Here is a 17,764-nt window from a genome sequence, read left to right as displayed (position 1 = left end):
TTGAGACAAATCTCTATTAATAATTTTAATTACTTGTGTGAGTGACTTCGAAGTTAGTTTTCTTTACCTTGTTAATCTCAGTGATGAGCCATGGAACTAAACTGCCCAATTTATAGTCTTATCAAAAGGTTTTTTACAAGGAAAAAAAAATTTGTCCCCTGCCTTTTCTGTTTTAGAATTTGAAGAATTGCAAGGTAAACCATAACTTGGGACTTTCATGTGTGCTTTTGTGTCCAATTAAGGCCTAAACATCTCAAGGTCTGAGCTCTAGTGCTGCTGCTGGCCAGCAGGTGTTGTGTGGGTAGCTGTGGTTGTCTGTGTTACACACAGCTACTGCTACAGCTTATCCTCTCTGGGTCGGCTCTTAGATGTCCTTACAGTGCTGAAAACAAAGTCCTCAGTCTTATTACTGCTGGTTTTTGTAAGGCTGTTTCTTAGATGTATTTTTGTCTTAGACATCCATTTCAGTTTCTCAGAAATTTTGAATCTGCTGTCTTTTCCTGCTGCACTCAGCTTTAAGCCAGATTGTGCACTATGGGAAGATATTCATCCTCGTGGCTCCAGGCTCATACTTTGGGCTGGAGCTCTGTTTATGTGAACTGTAGTTGGCCCATTAGGTTTCCTGTTAAATTCCTTCTCACAAAGTTCTATCTCAGAACTTTGAAACATCAATATTTTTGTTTTAATTCTGTTTGCTAGCTTTTTCTCCTATTTCTCTTATTATCACAGGTAGAAATTATACAAGTCCAACTTAAAACACCAGGCTTTCTGGCCTTGCTTTCATGAGATGCTTTGTGTGTGTTTGAGGTGAATCACAGGGCTGTGCCCTGAGCATGTGTGCAGGCCTGTGCAGTGACAGCCAGTTCTAGCACAGGAGCAGACTGAGCTGGCAGAGCTCTGCACACAGCACTGGGAGGCTGCCTGTGTTGTGGGGCAGTGTTCCTGCCCCAAGCTCTTCCCTGGATTCAGCCCAAACTAATGTTTCAAATACAGTAAGTAGTTATTCATTTGGGACTCTTCAAGAGGAGGAATATCTAGTTTTCTCTCTTTTAGGTGGAGGGCTGTATTTCTAAAAATGAGGGAGTTTTCTGCACCAAAACAATTTTTATTATTCAAATTATTTCACATCTCAAACAGCAACCACTGTTACTTGTTTTATACCTACCTCTTGCCTGGGAGTTCTTTGTCTCAAAATGTAGGACACTGCCAGCTCTGCTTTCAGGAAAGCATAATTAGTGATTTTATACAATGTACATCTCCACTTAGCCTGGCCCTGAGTACTTACCTCTCTGAGGAACATACTTTAAGCATTGCTGCAAATAACTCTGAGATGGCTGAAGTGGGGTCAGCAAAGCCAGAAGTGCTGGAGTGTACATCTTGCTCTTTTTGATGTCTCTTCTTCTAGCCCTATTTGGGACAAATCAAATTGATAGCACAGAAAATATCTTTAACAAGCAGGATATTTATCCTCTATTGCCAGTGCTGGGTCTCTTGAAATTGTCAGTACTTGCATTTTCAAAGCAGTGATGGTGGTAAGGAAAATAGATGGAATTTAGGCTTTTTTTCCCCCTCCAATTTGAGGATGGAATTTTTGTAATCCCATCTCATTTGAGATAATTTAGATCTTTGAATTTAGGTATAGGCAGACACTGTACTACCCCCTTCCTGACAGTGGCACAGGATGTTCATCCCAGGCTCTGCAGCTGGACAGACTTCAGCACTCCTTGGCTGGATAACATCACCATCATAGGGACCTTGGAAAACTGCTTCAAATACTTGGCAGTTTTAAGTTTACAAGCCTACCTTCAATTCATGGTTGGTACATAGTTATTGTGAGTTTTAGTAGTTGCAGTATTTTAAACCAGTCATTTGATAATGAGTATTCCAAATACAAATGTTAGTGAGAGAAAATAATTGGCAAAGGATTTCAGTCACAGTTGCATTCTGATGTTGGAGATGGCTGGTGATGCTGCCAAAAAATCCCCCTGAAATCCCAGCAGTTCCACAGCTAAAGACTGCTTGGCAGGACTCTGCCAGGTGTCACTCCCTGAGTGGGCCATCCCTGTGCAGGAACAGCCCATCTACAAGAACTGGTGGCAGGTTCTGTTTGTGAGCTCCTCTGACCTCTTCTTGGCTCTCTCTATCTAGAAGGATCTCACTAACCTGACAGATGCTCTTGTTGAACCACTGCAAGCCAAGCACAGAGGCTGCACCACTCTGGAACTGGCAGAAGGTTTTATGTCTGATTTAGTTCACCCAGTTTGCAAATCTGTGTGTGTGTGTGTGCTTACAAGCCAGGCAGCCCTTGTGAAGGCAGCACAGCTGCACTTCTCCCCACCAAACTCTGCCTCCACTGCTCAGAGCTGTGCTGGCAGTGCCCCCAACAGCTTTGGGTTTTTTTAGGAGCTGGGGGCTCCTAAAATGCCACATGTGCTCATTTGCCTTTGCCTCATCCTACTCAACATAGCTGAAGTGTTTATCTCAATTTTTCTATCACAAGCCCTTTTCTATTTGCCCAAGGCAAAGGTGGGGTTTTTCAATGAAAGACATTTTTCTTTTGGGTTTTGGGACATGATAGTTTTTTGTTTTGTTTTACTTATTTCTAATGGGAAAAAAATCAAAGGAAATTCAGTTGACATTTGGAAGTCATCCTTTGTCAGAACTTGCTAGCTTTGATGAGACCGAATCCATAATTGCTGAAAAATTAACAGTACAGCTGCTAATCTTGCTGTGATTGTTTGTAAGGGGACACATGCTGTTCATTCTTTAGGCTACATATATTTGTAAATAAGGCACAGAAAAAACATGGACATTATCCTTTCCCAGGTTTGAAACCACTGTTAATAGACTTGTTAATCCAATGAAGAATTGTATTTTTACAGAATTAAAATGTATTAGCCTAGTGAGTACAAAAGGGGCAGTGAAGAGCATTTACTCACAGGGTAAATCAAGCTCTGATCAGCTGATCATCAAAACATTATCTGATTTACATTTCTATAGGCTTATGACCATATGAACAGGAAATTAATTTTGGCACTAGGTTCAATGATACTCGAGTCTGCTGTGCTAGAAGGAAACACAAAGCTGCTATTCATACTGAGACCCACCACCCAATACAGGACAACACAGATGATTCCTTGATTTATTTGCCCCCGCACTGATAGGTAAAGCATCCATTTTAAAAGCTCCCAAAAAAGCAGTAACAACCTTGGCACTGACTTGGTGCAGCTCATCCTCTGGTGTATTCACAGTTGGCCTGTACAGCTGCTAAATTCTGTTGGAACAGATTTGCTACCTGTAGGGGCTGTTGTTGAGTTGTTGAACTGAATTGCTGGGTTTGTGTACCACCAGTTTCTTTTTAGGTTAATTTGTAAAACATTGTTTCTCCTCTGTAGAACATCTCTGCTTTAGCTGACCACATTACAGTAGCTGAAGCAGGTTTTTTCATGTCATGGCACTCTCCACGCTTTCCTCCGAGTATTTTGCCCAGTGAAAACAGACAAGAGTAAAAACTGGACAGTGCCCTTTGACATAGTACTTTGTTATCCTGCCTAATGCTATTGAGGAGAAAATTCCTTCTCCCACCTAATGCTGCTTATTTATTTATTTATTGGAGATGAATCCATGTTGCTTCAAGAGGCTTTTTTCTGTGAGATAATAGCAGCAGCTCTTCATAGATCCATTTGTTGCCGTGGTGATCTGCCTACTCCTTTTGTTAGTCCGCCTCTGCTTCAATAAACCCCCTTCCTGTTATCAGCCTGGTGAAAATGTCTGCAAGTTCTTCAGAGCTAATAAACAGCATACATCATTCCTTTCATCTGATCACTATAGCGTGGGGCCGTATGAGAGTGAGAATGGCGCATGAATTGTACAGCTGCACTAATGGAACTCGGCAGAATGAAGCTCCCGCTCCGCCGGGCGGGTGCACACAGGGCACTGCCTTCCGAGCCCAGCCCGAGGTGCCAGCACTCAAAAGCTGCACCTTGTTTGGAGCACCAGGGAATGACCTGTCTCTCAAAACTAATAATGCAGAGCTCTCCGTGACCTGTTTCAAAGTTGCTGGGTTTAAAACAAGCTTGAGGTCTCTTCAGTGTTTTCAGTCTGCTAAAACAATCTTTTTTTTCCTTTGTCTCCCGTCCCTTACGCCTCTTAGGAACGAGATGGAAAGACACTTCTTGGAGCTACTGCAGTTTAATATCAATGTTCCTGCCAGTGTTTACGCCAAATACTACTTTGATCTTCGCTCCCTAGCAGATGACAATAACCTGAGCTTTCTGCTGGAGCCTCTCAGTAAAGAGAGAGCACAGAAGCTGGAGGTAAATGGTCTGAGAGTGGCTGAGCTGGGGACTCCTCTGTCTTGTATGAGTAGTAAGAGCATCTGTTGCTAATCATGTTAAGTGGCAGTTAGAAAAACTAAAAAGCTTTTAGATTAGTGTATTACAGGGTAATTTAACCCTTTTATAAATACAGTTAGCACTTCTAAAACCATGCATAGGTTAAGCTAGAATTCTGAGGAAAAAAAGGGTTTTGGAAGAGATTACAAAAGCCTAGCAGATAGCAGAATAAAATGGATGTTATTTTGGGAACCGTAGTTCAGCTAGGCTACTTAAGATTGAAAGGATTAATGTCATATGTAATGGATTGTCTGTCCTTCCCTGGTCACAGTCTGTATTCCAAGCACCTAGAGACAGTCACACTCAGACCCTTCTAAATACTACCAGCTGAAGGTTTCCCACTGCATCCCACTGCACAGCTGCTTTTAGATTTAGAGGGAGCACTCTTACTGCTCTCATGCTGTAATAAACAATTTATCTGGGGGCAGCTGCAGAAATAAGTTGTGGCTTCCCACCTTTACAAAGAAACGTTGCTTTAAGATAAACTTTTGAAATAGCCCCTTGTTGGGAACCCTTCAGAATGCCCAGAGGGGTATAAATGCAGATCACTGTCCCTTTCTGCTCCATGGAAAGGCTGCCCTTGTGGGGAGGCCCCACAGGCTTCCTGGCACGAAGGCTCATTTTAAAAAGCTTTAACTTCTGCACAGTCAGTCTTCCTAGTTGCTGGAGATATGTAAGACTTTTTGAAAATATACAAGTTACCTGGGTTCACAGGGAAATTTCTTGTTGGATCAATGCAGCCTTTCATCTGTCCAGGTTTAATTGATGACTCTGCATGTTGTTTTGTTGACCTTTCAACAAAAGCATTACTACAGGCCCTGTACACACTGATACCACAGTCCCTTTCAGAGAGGGGTGTGCTGCAGATTCTTGGCTTATATTGTTCCATTGTCCACCCCCAATAATTCTGCCAAGGGCTAGGGATTTTATTTTGTCCCATAAGTGCCTGAAATTCAGGAGTAAGTGGGATCCCTCCTGGTCCTTTGGAATGAGAAGTATGATACGCCTATGAATTCCTCTATTTAGAGTTAAGCAATGCAGCTCTTCTGCTTTGTCTCACCCTTGTTACTTGCACTTTAAGCTAACACTGTCACTAATTGTAAATGTGGTTGTAGGGCAGTTCATAGTCCACAGGAAATTGTTTACTGAACTGCTCAGTGCCAGGGCATAAGTGGATGATTTACAGATTGTGAGCCTGTTTTGTTTCTTCTCTCTTAGTATTTGGGGGCTTGGTATTTAAAACCAGCGTAATTTTCAGACCGCTTTGTAATTTGCTATCATGCACTTACTAATGCATGTATATTGGACATTTTGGGGTTTAATTCTAAAATATGATAAATATTTAGACTATTTGCTAAAATTTTTTATTCTGCTTTTCAGTTAGAAGCGTATAAGCAGCTGATAGGAGCCTGTATAAAGCAGTGAATTAGTGAATTCCAGAAACTGAAAACTGATTTACACCATATGGGCAACTGGGGCTAAATATGTCAACACAGGTTGCTGTGTGATGGATGTGCTAGCATTAAAGCAGGATGGAGAGTGTGTCTGGTCTTGCACCAGGAGCTCATGCCGCCAGTGTCTCAAAGAATGCCACTCTTGAGCCAAATGCATGCCTCCAGAAGGTCGGCAGAAATAAATGTAAATAATTATTTTAAAATACACTTAGAACTTTATTCATGCTCAGAGTGCTTTTCACCTTTTGAACTTGCAGAACACTGGGCTGTGCTGAATGGGTGCTGCCTTAAAGGGAAGGTACAGGCTTGTAGCTGATCACAGGACTCTGAAAGTTCATCTGGTGATAGGTGGTAAATTATTAATGGAAGTAAATGCTCAGGGCTGAAATTCAGTTTGACTTTTTTATTACAGGTATCCTTATTAATTTGCATTGATAATGCCTGAAGGCTCCAATCAGAAACAGACCTTGCAGGGGAGGAGACACAGTATTTTTTTGACAATTGTGTTATTAGGATTTAAATAATTAGGCTTGTTACTAGAACAGCTAGATAAGCAGGGCAAAGGCAAGCCAATAAATGGATGAAAAACCAATTCAACACTGGACTGTCTACATGTGCTAATATTTAATTGCTATAATAAAGTACCATGGCTGCCCTCCCATCTCAGATCATGGGGTTGATCCTGGTAAGAGAGAATATGTTGGGAGTGAGGGTGTAGAGAAGGTAAAGGCAAAACAGACACCCTAGTAGAAATTAATTTCCTTGGCTTGCTTGCCCTGAGTGGCCAAGGGTAAGATGCCCAAGGGAGCACAGAAAGCTTTTCAGTTTGAATCTTTTCTCTCAGAGAAATGCCTGTGTGCGTTTCTGCACTGTTGAAATAAAATTTTCTGTGTACTAGACCCAGCTACTGGGGTGATTTTCAACATAACTTCCACAAACTTAAGTCTGAAATGGATCCAAGTTTTTCATTAGATAGTGAGAGTAGTAAAATAAAGAAGATACTTGCATGTGGAAACCACTCACCTTCTTTAGGTCTACCTTTCTGATGGGTCATGTTTACCTGGGGACAGACCCCATTACTCTTTTCCCTCCAGAGTAGTCCTTATTTATTGCCATTTTGGAGAAAAGCCAGAAGTGTCACTGCTGCAGAGCACCTGTAAAACCTCCCTTGGAACGTTCAGACCTTCCTAATGCAGGTTTTGTATTTTGTGTGTGTGTGATGTGCAGGCAATCTCCCGGCTGTGTGAAGACAAATACAAAGACTTGTCCAAAGCTGCTATGAGACGATCTTTCAGTGCTGATAACTTGGTTGGTATCCGCCGTTCTAATGCCATCCTCTCGTGAGGAGAGAGCGAGGAGCAGCACCAGGAGCAGCATCCCAGGAGCCGCAGGAATCACCACTCCACGCACGCCAGCCAGCCCGGATGGTGGCTTCAGCAACGGGAGGCGAGAGTGAGCCAGCCAAGGGAGCCCAGCGCTGGAGGAACACATGGTGCAAAAGACAAGACCTTTGTCAAATCAACTCTCTCCTCCTTCTGATGTATCCAGAGGTGCAAAAACAAAACTTATCTCCTCTCCCCCACAGATGTTTGCTTACTATGTAGGCCTATAGCTGTGAACTCTTGAGGTTTTTAATAATAAGTAGTTTTAAATTTTAGAATTTAAACACTAACCACATGACTATAGTTACAATGTTCTTCCCTCCTCTCCCCTGTCATCCAGAGTCTTCGCTGCATTTGTATTTCAGGTCAATGCAGCATTAACAAAAACAACACATGGGACTCTTAAAGTATAAAGCCACTCTGGAGCTGAAAACAGTAGCATAGACACGTGTTGATGGCTTTTCCCTGGTTTGGCTACTAAAAGCTGCTATTATTGGTGATGTGTTCATACCAAGGAGCTGCCCAGCAGGAAGGAATTCCATCTCTGCACCCACAACTTCACTCCAGTAAAGATTGTCAAAAGACTTTGAATGTTTTGACTGGGAGCAGAGATACGGTTTTATGTATTGTTAAAATGTATAGGGTCCATGCTGCATTTCTTGTGAATTATGGTGCTTCTCTCATTTTCTAATACTTATATTGCTCTGGAAGAGATTTAATCTGTGTATTTTTCTGAGGCATTGAATGAAAAAGTTGGTCTGGAAACATCATCACCATCCCAAACAGTGTAGCAATCCAGTGGTGAATGGCGTGTGTGCAGCACTGCTTCTCTGAGTTCTACTGCAGATCTCTTGTGCTATATACAGTGAGTTCCTAAAGCTGATATTGTGCATCCATCTGGCTCTCCTTGGGTTTCAGTTTCCTGGGAGGAAGTTACATTCATAATGAGACAATAATGAGTTTGAGAATCCTGGACTACCTATCAAGGTAGATGGAAAGATATTGTGTTCAACTGAGAATTATCAAAAGCTTTCTATAAACCTTTTTTTTTTCCCAAAGTGAATTTTATCTTGTACAACTGCTCTAGAGGCTTGGGGTTTGCTCTTTCTGAGACTTTAGAACAGAGCTTACTTTCAAGCTCTGAAACTCAACTCTAAACAGGATAAGTATTATTGTAGACTCTTCCTGTTACAAGTCTTTGTAGTATCTTCCCTTCTTGGATCCAAATAGGTTCTAGGCAGTGTCCTAGGAGATCTCCCTCCAAATGACACGGGTTTTGTGCACTTCCTCTTACGGCCAAGGCCCAGAAACTTACACTGAACAACAAGTCCATCTGCCTTTGGGAGTGGGGCTGTGTGAGCGCCATCATCAGTGTGGCTGCACTCAGCTGTTCAAGTGATGCATACAGCCTTTTGCAGTATGCAAATGTGCCAGCCCCTGGCTCCCAAACCCACGGGACTTGGCACTTCAGGTATTGATCACAATTCAATACTGAAAATAACACTACATCTTCAGGTGGTTTTCCTTTCTCATGTTTGTATTAAAAGAAAAGCTAATAAACTCTATTTTAATTAAAGTTAAAGGTGAAGGGTGTGTTCTGTACAGCTGTTGGATTCCACTGCCCCTCAAAAAAGGAGGGAAAAAAAAAAAAGAGAAACCCCAGTGGTGTGTGTGAAGGCCTCTCCATTGTCCACACCAGCCTATCACCTTCATTTGGTCCCCATGGGCTGGCAGTGTCTGGGAGCAGGCAGCAGAGATCTTCCCATACGCTCTTTGGGTTTAGAATTTGACTGGGCTCTCAAATAAAACCACTCACTGACAGTTTCTTTGCACTTCAATGGGCTGTAAGTAGGGCCAGTGTCTCTGGAGGCAATTTCATGGTGTTTAAGTCCTCCCTTGAGGAGCACTAAATTGGAAGCTACAAGTGACCAGCTCCGGGACTGACTTGTGACCTAATTGCTAACGAGCTTTGCTTCCCTCAGCACAGCCAGGTGCCTTCAGCTGTGTGGGATCAGCCTGGTGCACTCTGCTGTGGGGCTGCTCCAAAAGCAGCCGCTCACTGGGAGCTGCTCAGCAGAGACTGGGGCCACTTGTTTCCCTTTTTTGCCAGATGAGATGGAGACTCTTCCAGCTGATCTGGATGGCAGATGAATGACATCTCAAGCTGATGGCTGCTTCTGCAATACATCCTGCAGGAGACAGCTTCTATGAACCTAATTTTGCTTTGAATATTACCTGGCTTTAGTTTTACTGTAGCCCAAAGCACATTATCAATGGGATTTTGATCTGTTCAGCTGATACTAAGCAGGCCTGAACTCCAACTCAGCTTCTTAAGAGGAAAAAATAGCAATTCTGCTTACCATTCTGGTACCCCTAAAAGAGTTAGATTCTGGAGAACAAAACTAGTGTATTGCTTAGCTAAACAATAAAAAGTAAACAATACAGCTCCCTTTTGAAGTGCTGGGCAGTAATAGTGTTGCAGAAGGAATTGCATAGAGGTGGCTCTCCTGGACAATGAACTGTGAAGGGGAAATACCCTCCAATTTGCACTACTCTGTATGCTGGCAACACTTTTCTCAAAGAGGCAAAACAAAAATTACAGTCATGGTCAGAATATTGAAATTACAGAGACTGTTACCAATCTCTGCTCCCAGGGAAGAGCAACTGGCTATGGGATCAATGTCCCTTGTTTTTCTTAATCCAATAGCTGAATAATATTTAATCTATGTTGAGGTGACCTCTGCCTGCTTTCAGTTCCAAGGCAGCACTCCCCATCTGGCAGTAAATGCTGTTTGCAGAGACAATAGCTGTGTTATGGCCCAGCAATAGTGATGTGAGCACCAGCCAGACTAGCAGGAGCAGTGTGTGTTAGCAGGGGCAGGAGGCCATGGAGGTGTTTGTGGGCTACAACCCTAACCCTTCCCTCTGTGTACAGGGACTGTGTATTTTGTTTCCAAGGGAATTTTATGAGAACTACTTCACTTTGGGTTTGGCAGTTAAGAGGACAGGCACTTGAGGATGGAATAAATGTCAAGACCACTGCTCCTGGATAAGAGTATAGGTGTCAAGCATACCCTGAGCAAGCAGAATTGGACAGAAGAGCCATTGAGGCAAGAGCTTGCACAGGAGGTTGGCAGGAGTGCTGAGGGCAGGGTGAGCTGCTCCGTTCACAGCTCAGCACTAGGCAGGCTGCAGCCCCCAGCCTGTCCGGGGTTTCCCACAGCACCACAGTGCAGGACTATGACACAGAACTGGTACTCCACATCATTACCTGAGAAAATATCCTGGCACCAAATAAACTGTTTGCCTGCACAGAGTGAATTACAGGGTGCTGCCAAAGTGACTGTAGTGCCCTTACTAACACCCACCCCCCAATGGACTGGCAAAAGAGCACTTAAATGGCAAAGCATGGGCCTGTTTGTCTTAGCATGAGGAAAGTCTCAGGCTGCCTTCTCAGACAAGGGGTTTTCTAGGTGAAATAACCACTTTGGCTTCTGATCAATATTAAAACCTCTTTGAAGAGCCACATGGTCCCCATGGCATCAGACCCTGCCATTCACCACTCCACCCAGCCTGAACTTGTGCTGCATTTGCACCGTTCAGCCCCAGGGAAGCCAGTGACTGCCTCGAGGGTGGCTTAAGTTGACCAAGTGGAACCTGGAGAGCCGAGGGGCACAAGCATTAGGCCAGCTGTGAGGGATCACGTGTGTGCTCACAGGGACGCAGTCCTGCAGGTGATTCACACAGTGCCTGCAGGAGAGGCCCTTCCCTTGCTCGGAAACAGTGGCTGGAGGTAGGCGGTGGATGGCAGTGCTGCCAAACTCCTGTTTACCGAGGAGCTGAGGACACAGCAGCTTCCTGCAGGCAAGAATGACAACAAGGCTGCTAGCCAGGTGCTGGAGTTACTTCCGGGAGCAGGCAGGGAGTATCCACAGCTCCTTGAGAAGAACCTGATGCTGAAATGGTTCATGTCCCCTCCACACCCCAGAACTGCTACCCTTCAAGCAATAGAATCAGCCCCAGTGGTGTGTTTTGCCTGCACTTGAGCATGGGGGGCAGATCCCTGCAGAATCAGGTGAGTCAGGCTGTGGGACTGTCAGGTTTATCACTGGGTGCTGGAATGCTGCTTCCAGGTAAGAGATCCTATCTGGTGGGACCTGGTGTGTGCCTACACACCTAACTAGATAGCAGAGTCCTGCACCATTAGTCACCACGGAGCCAGCCTTAACCCCTTGCTGTCCCTCCCCTAGTGCTCCTCGCAGATGGAAGCACGGCCACCCAAAGGGGCCGGCGTGCAGCATCCTGCTTGGCTAGGAGCTGTCATCTGCTTGGCCTTAGGAGTACCAAAGGGCACCTCCTCAGGGCCTGATCTCAGCACAGGGCAAGGGACACTACTGTGCAAACTGCAGAATGCCAATAAAAGTTGATAGTTAACCCTCTTTTAGCAGCGAGGTGTGACCTTGGCCCGTCAGGGAAGGCACTGTCAGAGCGGTCACGGGCACAGCCCCGAGCACAGAACGTGGCTCAGGGCAGAGCCTGGCACTGAGGGCACAGATGTGTGCCATCCTCCGTGCCAGGGGCAGCGCTGCGTGGGGTTCCTGCACATGGAACGTGCTATTCCTGTGCCACGCAGCGCAGCTGCCTCACCAGTTCCCCACGATCCCCAGCGATAAGAGCCCGGCTCGGCCCTCTGGCACACACCTCCCCCTCCCCCAACAGGTAAGCTTTTAAGGTAATGAACACTCTAACAGAAGCAGAAGTAAAGAAAACAACAGACACTATTTTTTATCCTCATAAATAACTAATCTTGATACTTCTCTTTGAATAAAATTTCTTCAGCTTTTCACATAATATTGTACAGTTATTTAAGCAACATTGAACAGCATAGGTAACGGAAGAGGCAAAACCCAACACGTAAATTGGCTACAGCAGACAGGGCACACTGAAACGGCTCCTTCCCCCCTCCTGCCACTTGTTGCTGAGAAGCCAGGCTCAAACACGAGTTGATTGTATTACCCTACCATTACATCAAAGCTGAAAATGCTCTCGCATTTTTCAATAGGCAACGGTTTGTAGCTAATCTTGGATTTCTTTACACAGTCAGTTGCACTTTGGAAAAAACAAAAACAGCAAAATACCACCTTTGACATGGTTTTGTTCATTGTATTGCATGATGTGTGTTTAGCTGTATCTACAAAAGGCACTATAGAGAGAGAGGAGTCCAGCAAGGTGTGGACTGGAGGAGGTTGGAATCATTTAATGCCCTGGATTACAGCACGAGACTACCCATGGTGTCTCTGTGCCTGACCTGCCCCACTGCTGAGAACACACCTGTCCCTAACCTGTATCAAAGGTCACTACATAAGGCTTCTTTATGTACAAATTCGGCTATAATACAACTATTTACAGTGTGTAACACAACATGGTGCAATTCTGTCCACAATAAAGCACTCCAACATGCTGGAGGGGGTGAGCCCTATTGCAAGAGTGCAGATGGGTGCAGCTGAACAGTCCCCGGTGAGCCCTCCATCCTCACACCTGTCTCCTCTAACCAGGACTCCCCAGAGACACTCATGCAGTACCTTTATCCGGTGATGTGCCTCTTGAGCATTCCCTCACTTCCCAGGTTTTGGTTTTAAAATGAGGTGGAAACATTTTTGACTGAAGTGGTCCAAAGGTGTTAAGAACAACCTCAGGTCCTTGCAGTCCTGCAGGAGCAAAGCCAGCAGTTGTTCTCCAGTGCTTGAACAGCTGGGTCACAGTGCCATGCTTGAAGGAGGGCAAAAAGGACTCCTGTAATGGCTGGGTAGTTTCATACATCACTGCTTAGGGCAGGCGGAAAAAAAAATTAAAACCCAGGTGCTTTCACGAGTGGCCAGAGGCAGCCAGCCTCGTCCTGCGCCACAGCTGGAGCCCCTTGCCCTGGCTGCATTTAGTGACTTTGACAACAGGGCCCCCCCCACCATTATTCTACTTACTGAAACCCAGCTGTCACCACTGCTTAACGCCAGGCAGTGCTGCTCTGTCAGTGCTCAGCTGCTGTCTGATCCAGGGAAGTGAAAAAGGCTTGGGAAGTTGGAGGAAAAGAGGTATGAGTGCTCAGCTAAGTTTTCCTAAATTAACTGCTCCCTCTCGAACCTGGTACTCTCTCTAGCAGAGGCAGAGCTTTGAGAAAAGCAGCAACAAGTATTGAAGCCGACTGACTGGAAAACCCAGCTGCTGCTCAGGAGAGACAGCCTGCCACCTGGCTGGGACACCCCGTGCAGTCACTGCTCACTGCACGGGGGCAGCCACCCCACTAGGGTTGGTTGTGCCACGCTCAGCTGCTGTGCCACATGCCACAGCTGGCAGGCAGGACACAGGGCCTGCCTCCCTCGCCCCAGGTAACCCACACGGGACAGGGGGGACCGAGGAACTCACCCCGCTGCAGAGGCGAGGGGCACGAGCGGCACCGACCCTTCCAGGGCACAGGGCCCTCAGGAGAGCCCCACTGTCGGTGCCAGAGCTCCTTGCCAACCCCGTGCTGGGCCGGCAGCCTCACACCCACAGGGCCCCCTGTGCAGCCCCCGGGCTGAGTGGCTCCGTGGGCAGTGCAGCTGGCTGCCCATCGCAGAGCAGGGAGCCAGTGCCACCCAGCTGAGCCCACCGAGCCAGCTCCTGCCCGGTCTGAGCCCTGACTGAAGGGAGCCAGATGTGCTTGCCCGGGGCAGGAGGGACCGCAGGGGATCACCTGGTCCCTGCCTGCCCTGCAAACAGCTGGGACCCTGTCCCTGTGGCAGATGCTCCCCACAGCCCCTTCCTCCTGCACTGCCACCACCCATGAAGCCCCCGGCTCGCACAGCTCCTCCCCTCCTGCTCAGCGTGCTGCTGCCTGAGCCAGCGGCTGCCTCACACCAGGGCCCCCAGGGAACTTCCTCAATATGTGGCGTGCCTGGGGGCTCTGGGGGCACTGAGGGCAGCGTCCTGCTCTGCCCAGGGCACCCAGGGAAGCAGTACCCCCTGCCAGCTCTCCCTGGCCCACTCTCTGGGCTTTAGTGAGGGGCTCAGTGGCAGAGCCACTTGGGGTTGAGGGCCACCATCTGCCCTGCCTGCTACAGCTCTGCCTTTCACCCTGGCACCAGCAAGACCTGCCCAGAGGCTCGTTGTGGGACACAAATCAGTGCTTGAGGGCCTATTGCCACCTGATTGACTCACAGGCAGCAGCATCCCAGGACCCCAACCAGGATGTGGGACCCCAAATGGGGCCATATACAGCAGTGCCAGGCTCCAGCCCACCCCATCCTTCTGCCCCCACATATTTGGCAGCACCTCCTCCTGCCCTGCCTGGGGCTGCAGCTGCTCTGTGCCCATGGTCCCAGGCAGCACCACCACGGCGGGGCTGAAGACGCCAGGGGCGGCCCAGCTGTCACCCCCTCTTCTGTGGCCCAGGGTCTTCGCAACCCTCTCCTCCCTGTGGCTGGGGTCACCGAGGCTCCCTCTGGTCACACATGGGACAGTGGGACCTGCTTGTGGTAGGAGGCCATGCTGGGCAGTACCGTCCTGCCCACCAGCGCCGGGCTGGCCTCACCGTACACCGAGGCGCCCACAGGCTTCCTGGCCCGGCAGCAGCGGGTGCTGAAGCGCCTCCAGGACTCGAGCGTCTTGCCAGACCAGATCCAAACGCCGGAGGTGATCCCCACCACAAGGCACATGAAGTACTTGAGCATGAAGACAGCATAGTCAGGCTTGGGGCGGTGAGGGTCCCCCGGGCAGGAGCAGTTCTGTGCCTGCTCCCAGGCCTCCCGGTTGTGCTGCTCGTAGATGTAGCAGGCGATGACGATGGTGGCAGGCACGGTGTAGAGCACGGTGAAGATGCCGATGCGGATCATCAGCTTCTCCAGCTTGTCGGTTTTGGTGCCGCCCTGCTTGATCACGCTGCGGATGCGAAAGAGTGAGATGAAGCCAGCCAGCAGGAAGAGGCTGCCGGTGAAGAGATAAACCACTAGTGGTGCCAGCACAAAGCCCCGCAGATTCTCCAGGCTCTGGTTCCCCACATAGCAAACCCCAGCCACCGGGTCACCGTCAACAGAGCTCAGTGCCAGTACAGCAATGGATTTGGCACTGGGGATGAGCCAGGCAGCCAGGTGGAAGTACTGCGAGTAGCTGGCAATGGCCTCATTGCCCCACTTCATGCCAGCAGCCAGGAACCAGGTGAGGGACAGGATGACCCACCAGATGGAGCTGGCCATGCCGAAGAAGTAAAGGAGAAGGAAAACCACGGTGCAGAGAGCAGGGCCTGTGGTCTCGTAATGGATGTGGTGGTGCTCCGGGTTGCAAGCCACATTGGCGTGCCCAGCCACCAGCCGCACGATGTAGCCCAGGGAGACAAAGAGGTAGCAGGCAGAGAGGAAGATGATGGGGCGCTCAGGGTACTTGAAGCGCTCCATGTCAATGAGGAAGGTGGCCACGGTGGTCAAGGTGGAGAGGAAGCAGAGGATGGACCAGAGGCCGATCCAGAAGGTAGCGAAGGTCTTCTCATCCTGGGTGAAGTAGGGCTGGTAGCAGGGGATGGCACAGTTGAGTACCTTCCCGGTCCTGATGCGGTTGTGCAGTGGATGGGACTCCTTGGAGATGGGGATCAGGGGCGCTTTGCACTTGCAAGTCTGGCCACAGTCCAGCCCTGAGAGGCGCTGCCCATCGAGTGGCGTCAGGTTTTTGGCCATGTCCTTGGCAGGGCGCGTGGGCTTTCCGAAGAAAGGCGGCAGGGTGGTGGCTTCCGTGTGGTTGTATCCCATGCAAAGCACCTCGGAGTCCCCCAGCACCGGCAGGCTGTCACAGCTCATCCTCTCGGGCCAGGCAAAGCCGTACTGCTGCATGATGGGCGAGCAGCCGGCCTTGGCCCGCTCGCAGACGGAGCGGCAGGGGGGCAGCGGCTTCGTGTAGTCGGACAGGCAGATGGGGGTGTACATGCTGCAGAGGAAGAAGCGCAGGTCCGGGGAGCACTGGATCTCCACCAGCGGCCAGAACTGGTGCACCTCCAGCCCAGCCTCGTCCTGCGTGTCGTGGTTGAACTGGTTGGGCATGTAGGTGAGGTTGTAGCCGATGCCCTTGCACATCGGCACCGTGATCTCCTGGCACACCAGCGCCTTGGAGGCGGCGCGCCCCGCCGCCGGCAGCCCCAGCAGCAGCGGCAGCCCCAGCAGCAGCAGCGGCACCGGCAGCCCCCGGCCGCCCATCGCCGCCGCGCGTCCTACCGCCGCCGCATGTCCCGGGCACCTGCCGCCTCCGGGCCGGGAGCGGGGCCCCGCCGGGAGCGAGCGGGATCCCGACCGCCGCCGCCGCCGCCACCTGCGCTCTGGGGCGGGCGGGCGCCCCCGCTCCGCGCCGCGCCCGCGCCCCGCCCCGGGACCGCCCCGGGACCGCCCCCGCCGCTGGCCCCGCCCCGCCGGGGCTCCCCGGGGCCGCCCCCGCGCCGGGCACCGAGCCCCGCTGGGCGGAACGCCGCGCTGCCCCGGCCCCGCGGCTGGACGCGTCCCGCTGGGTCCCCGTGCGCCGGCCCGGGGTAGGCGGCCAAGTGAGAAGATGACGGTGCTGCCAAACCACCGACTGCTCCGCATCTGTGCATCGCCTTCCCCTCTTGCCCGCCGGGCCCCTCCCGAGACCCGGGACCCTCCGGCCCCCCAGCGCCGCGACGGCCCGGCCCGGCTTCTCCGGCTCGGCGCGAAGAGCCAAGCGGCTGGAAGAGGAGGGCAGGCGGTGCCCGCGGCGCTGCTGCCTTTCTTCCTTTCCTCCTCGGGCCCTTCAGCCCCTCTTCGCGGGAAGGGGCCGGGGCCTCGCCCGCCGTAACGGGACTGGGACGAACGGGGGAAACCCTGGGTAGGAGAAGGGAAGACGTGAAGGGGTCCTGACCGGCTTTGCCTTGCTCCGGCCGTGGCACATCAGCCCGGGTACAAGGGGCACTGCAGCATCTACCGGCGCTGCCCGCGCCCAGGCTGCCCGGCGGGCAGCGCTCCTGACTCCCGGAACGCTGAGCCTCGGCGGGAAGGAAAGCCGCCCCTGCCCGAGTGCAGGCAGCTGCGCTACCACATTCCTGGCCCCGATTCCGGTCGCCATCCGCTCCGCCAGCCCTTTTCTTCCCGCCCAGGCGGGGTGGCAGGCGCTGTAGCGCAGCGCGAACCAACGACGAGACCGTGCCGGGCAGAGGCTCTGCCCAGCGCCCTGGGACCGCGGGCTCCTGCCAGAGCCACCGAGGTGGTCACGCTCAGTTGCCAGGAATTCCAATCCTCCAGACCAGGCATTTGTAAACACCGAAATTGCCAGCCCGATTTTCAAGCGCTTCCCTGAAAGCCCTGAAGCCCACGGCATGTCCAGGGCACACAGGGGAACAGACCTGCTTCAGAAGTCAGATTCGGGGGTCCAGACTGCAGCTGCTATGGCAGAGGCTTATTCTGCCTAAGGCAGAAGGCCTTACACAGGAGCTACTCACTCCACCTCAGTGGATGTGGAGGGAAGGGCATTTTAGACCAGAGTACTTGCATCCAGCCCTGGATCTACT

General features: G+C 50.1%; 2 protein-coding genes across 2 annotated transcripts in view; one reads left to right on the top strand and one right to left on the bottom strand.

The window, feature by feature from the left end:
• CCNYL1 (cyclin Y like 1) overlaps nt 1-8,806 on the top strand; it is a 37,272-nt gene extending 28,466 nt beyond the window's left edge. The window contains exons 9-10 of the mRNA XM_030952054.1: nt 4,154-4,316; nt 7,076-8,806. Of these exons, the coding sequence (XP_030807914.1) occupies nt 4,154-4,316; nt 7,076-7,192 (280 nt within the window). The 3' untranslated portion in view covers nt 7,193-8,806. The remainder of the gene's footprint in view (nt 1-4,153; nt 4,317-7,075) is intronic.
• A 3,513-nt stretch (nt 8,807-12,319) lies between these two features.
• On the bottom strand, nt 12,320-16,480 carry FZD5 (frizzled class receptor 5). Its single transcript, XM_030952053.1, has one exon. The coding sequence runs from the start codon at nt 16,443-16,445 to the stop codon at nt 14,712-14,714; it is 1,734 nt and encodes a 577-aa protein (XP_030807913.1). The 5' UTR covers nt 16,446-16,480; the 3' UTR covers nt 12,320-14,711.
• Between the last annotated feature and the right edge of the window lie 1,284 nt (nt 16,481-17,764).

Source organism: Camarhynchus parvulus, chromosome 7 (assembly GCF_901933205.1).
Source record: "Camarhynchus parvulus chromosome 7, STF_HiC, whole genome shotgun sequence".
Taxonomy (NCBI): Eukaryota; Metazoa; Chordata; class Aves; order Passeriformes; family Thraupidae; genus Camarhynchus; species Camarhynchus parvulus.
Note: the sequence above shows the minus strand (reverse complement) of the source record. Positions and strands in the feature narration are given on the sequence as shown.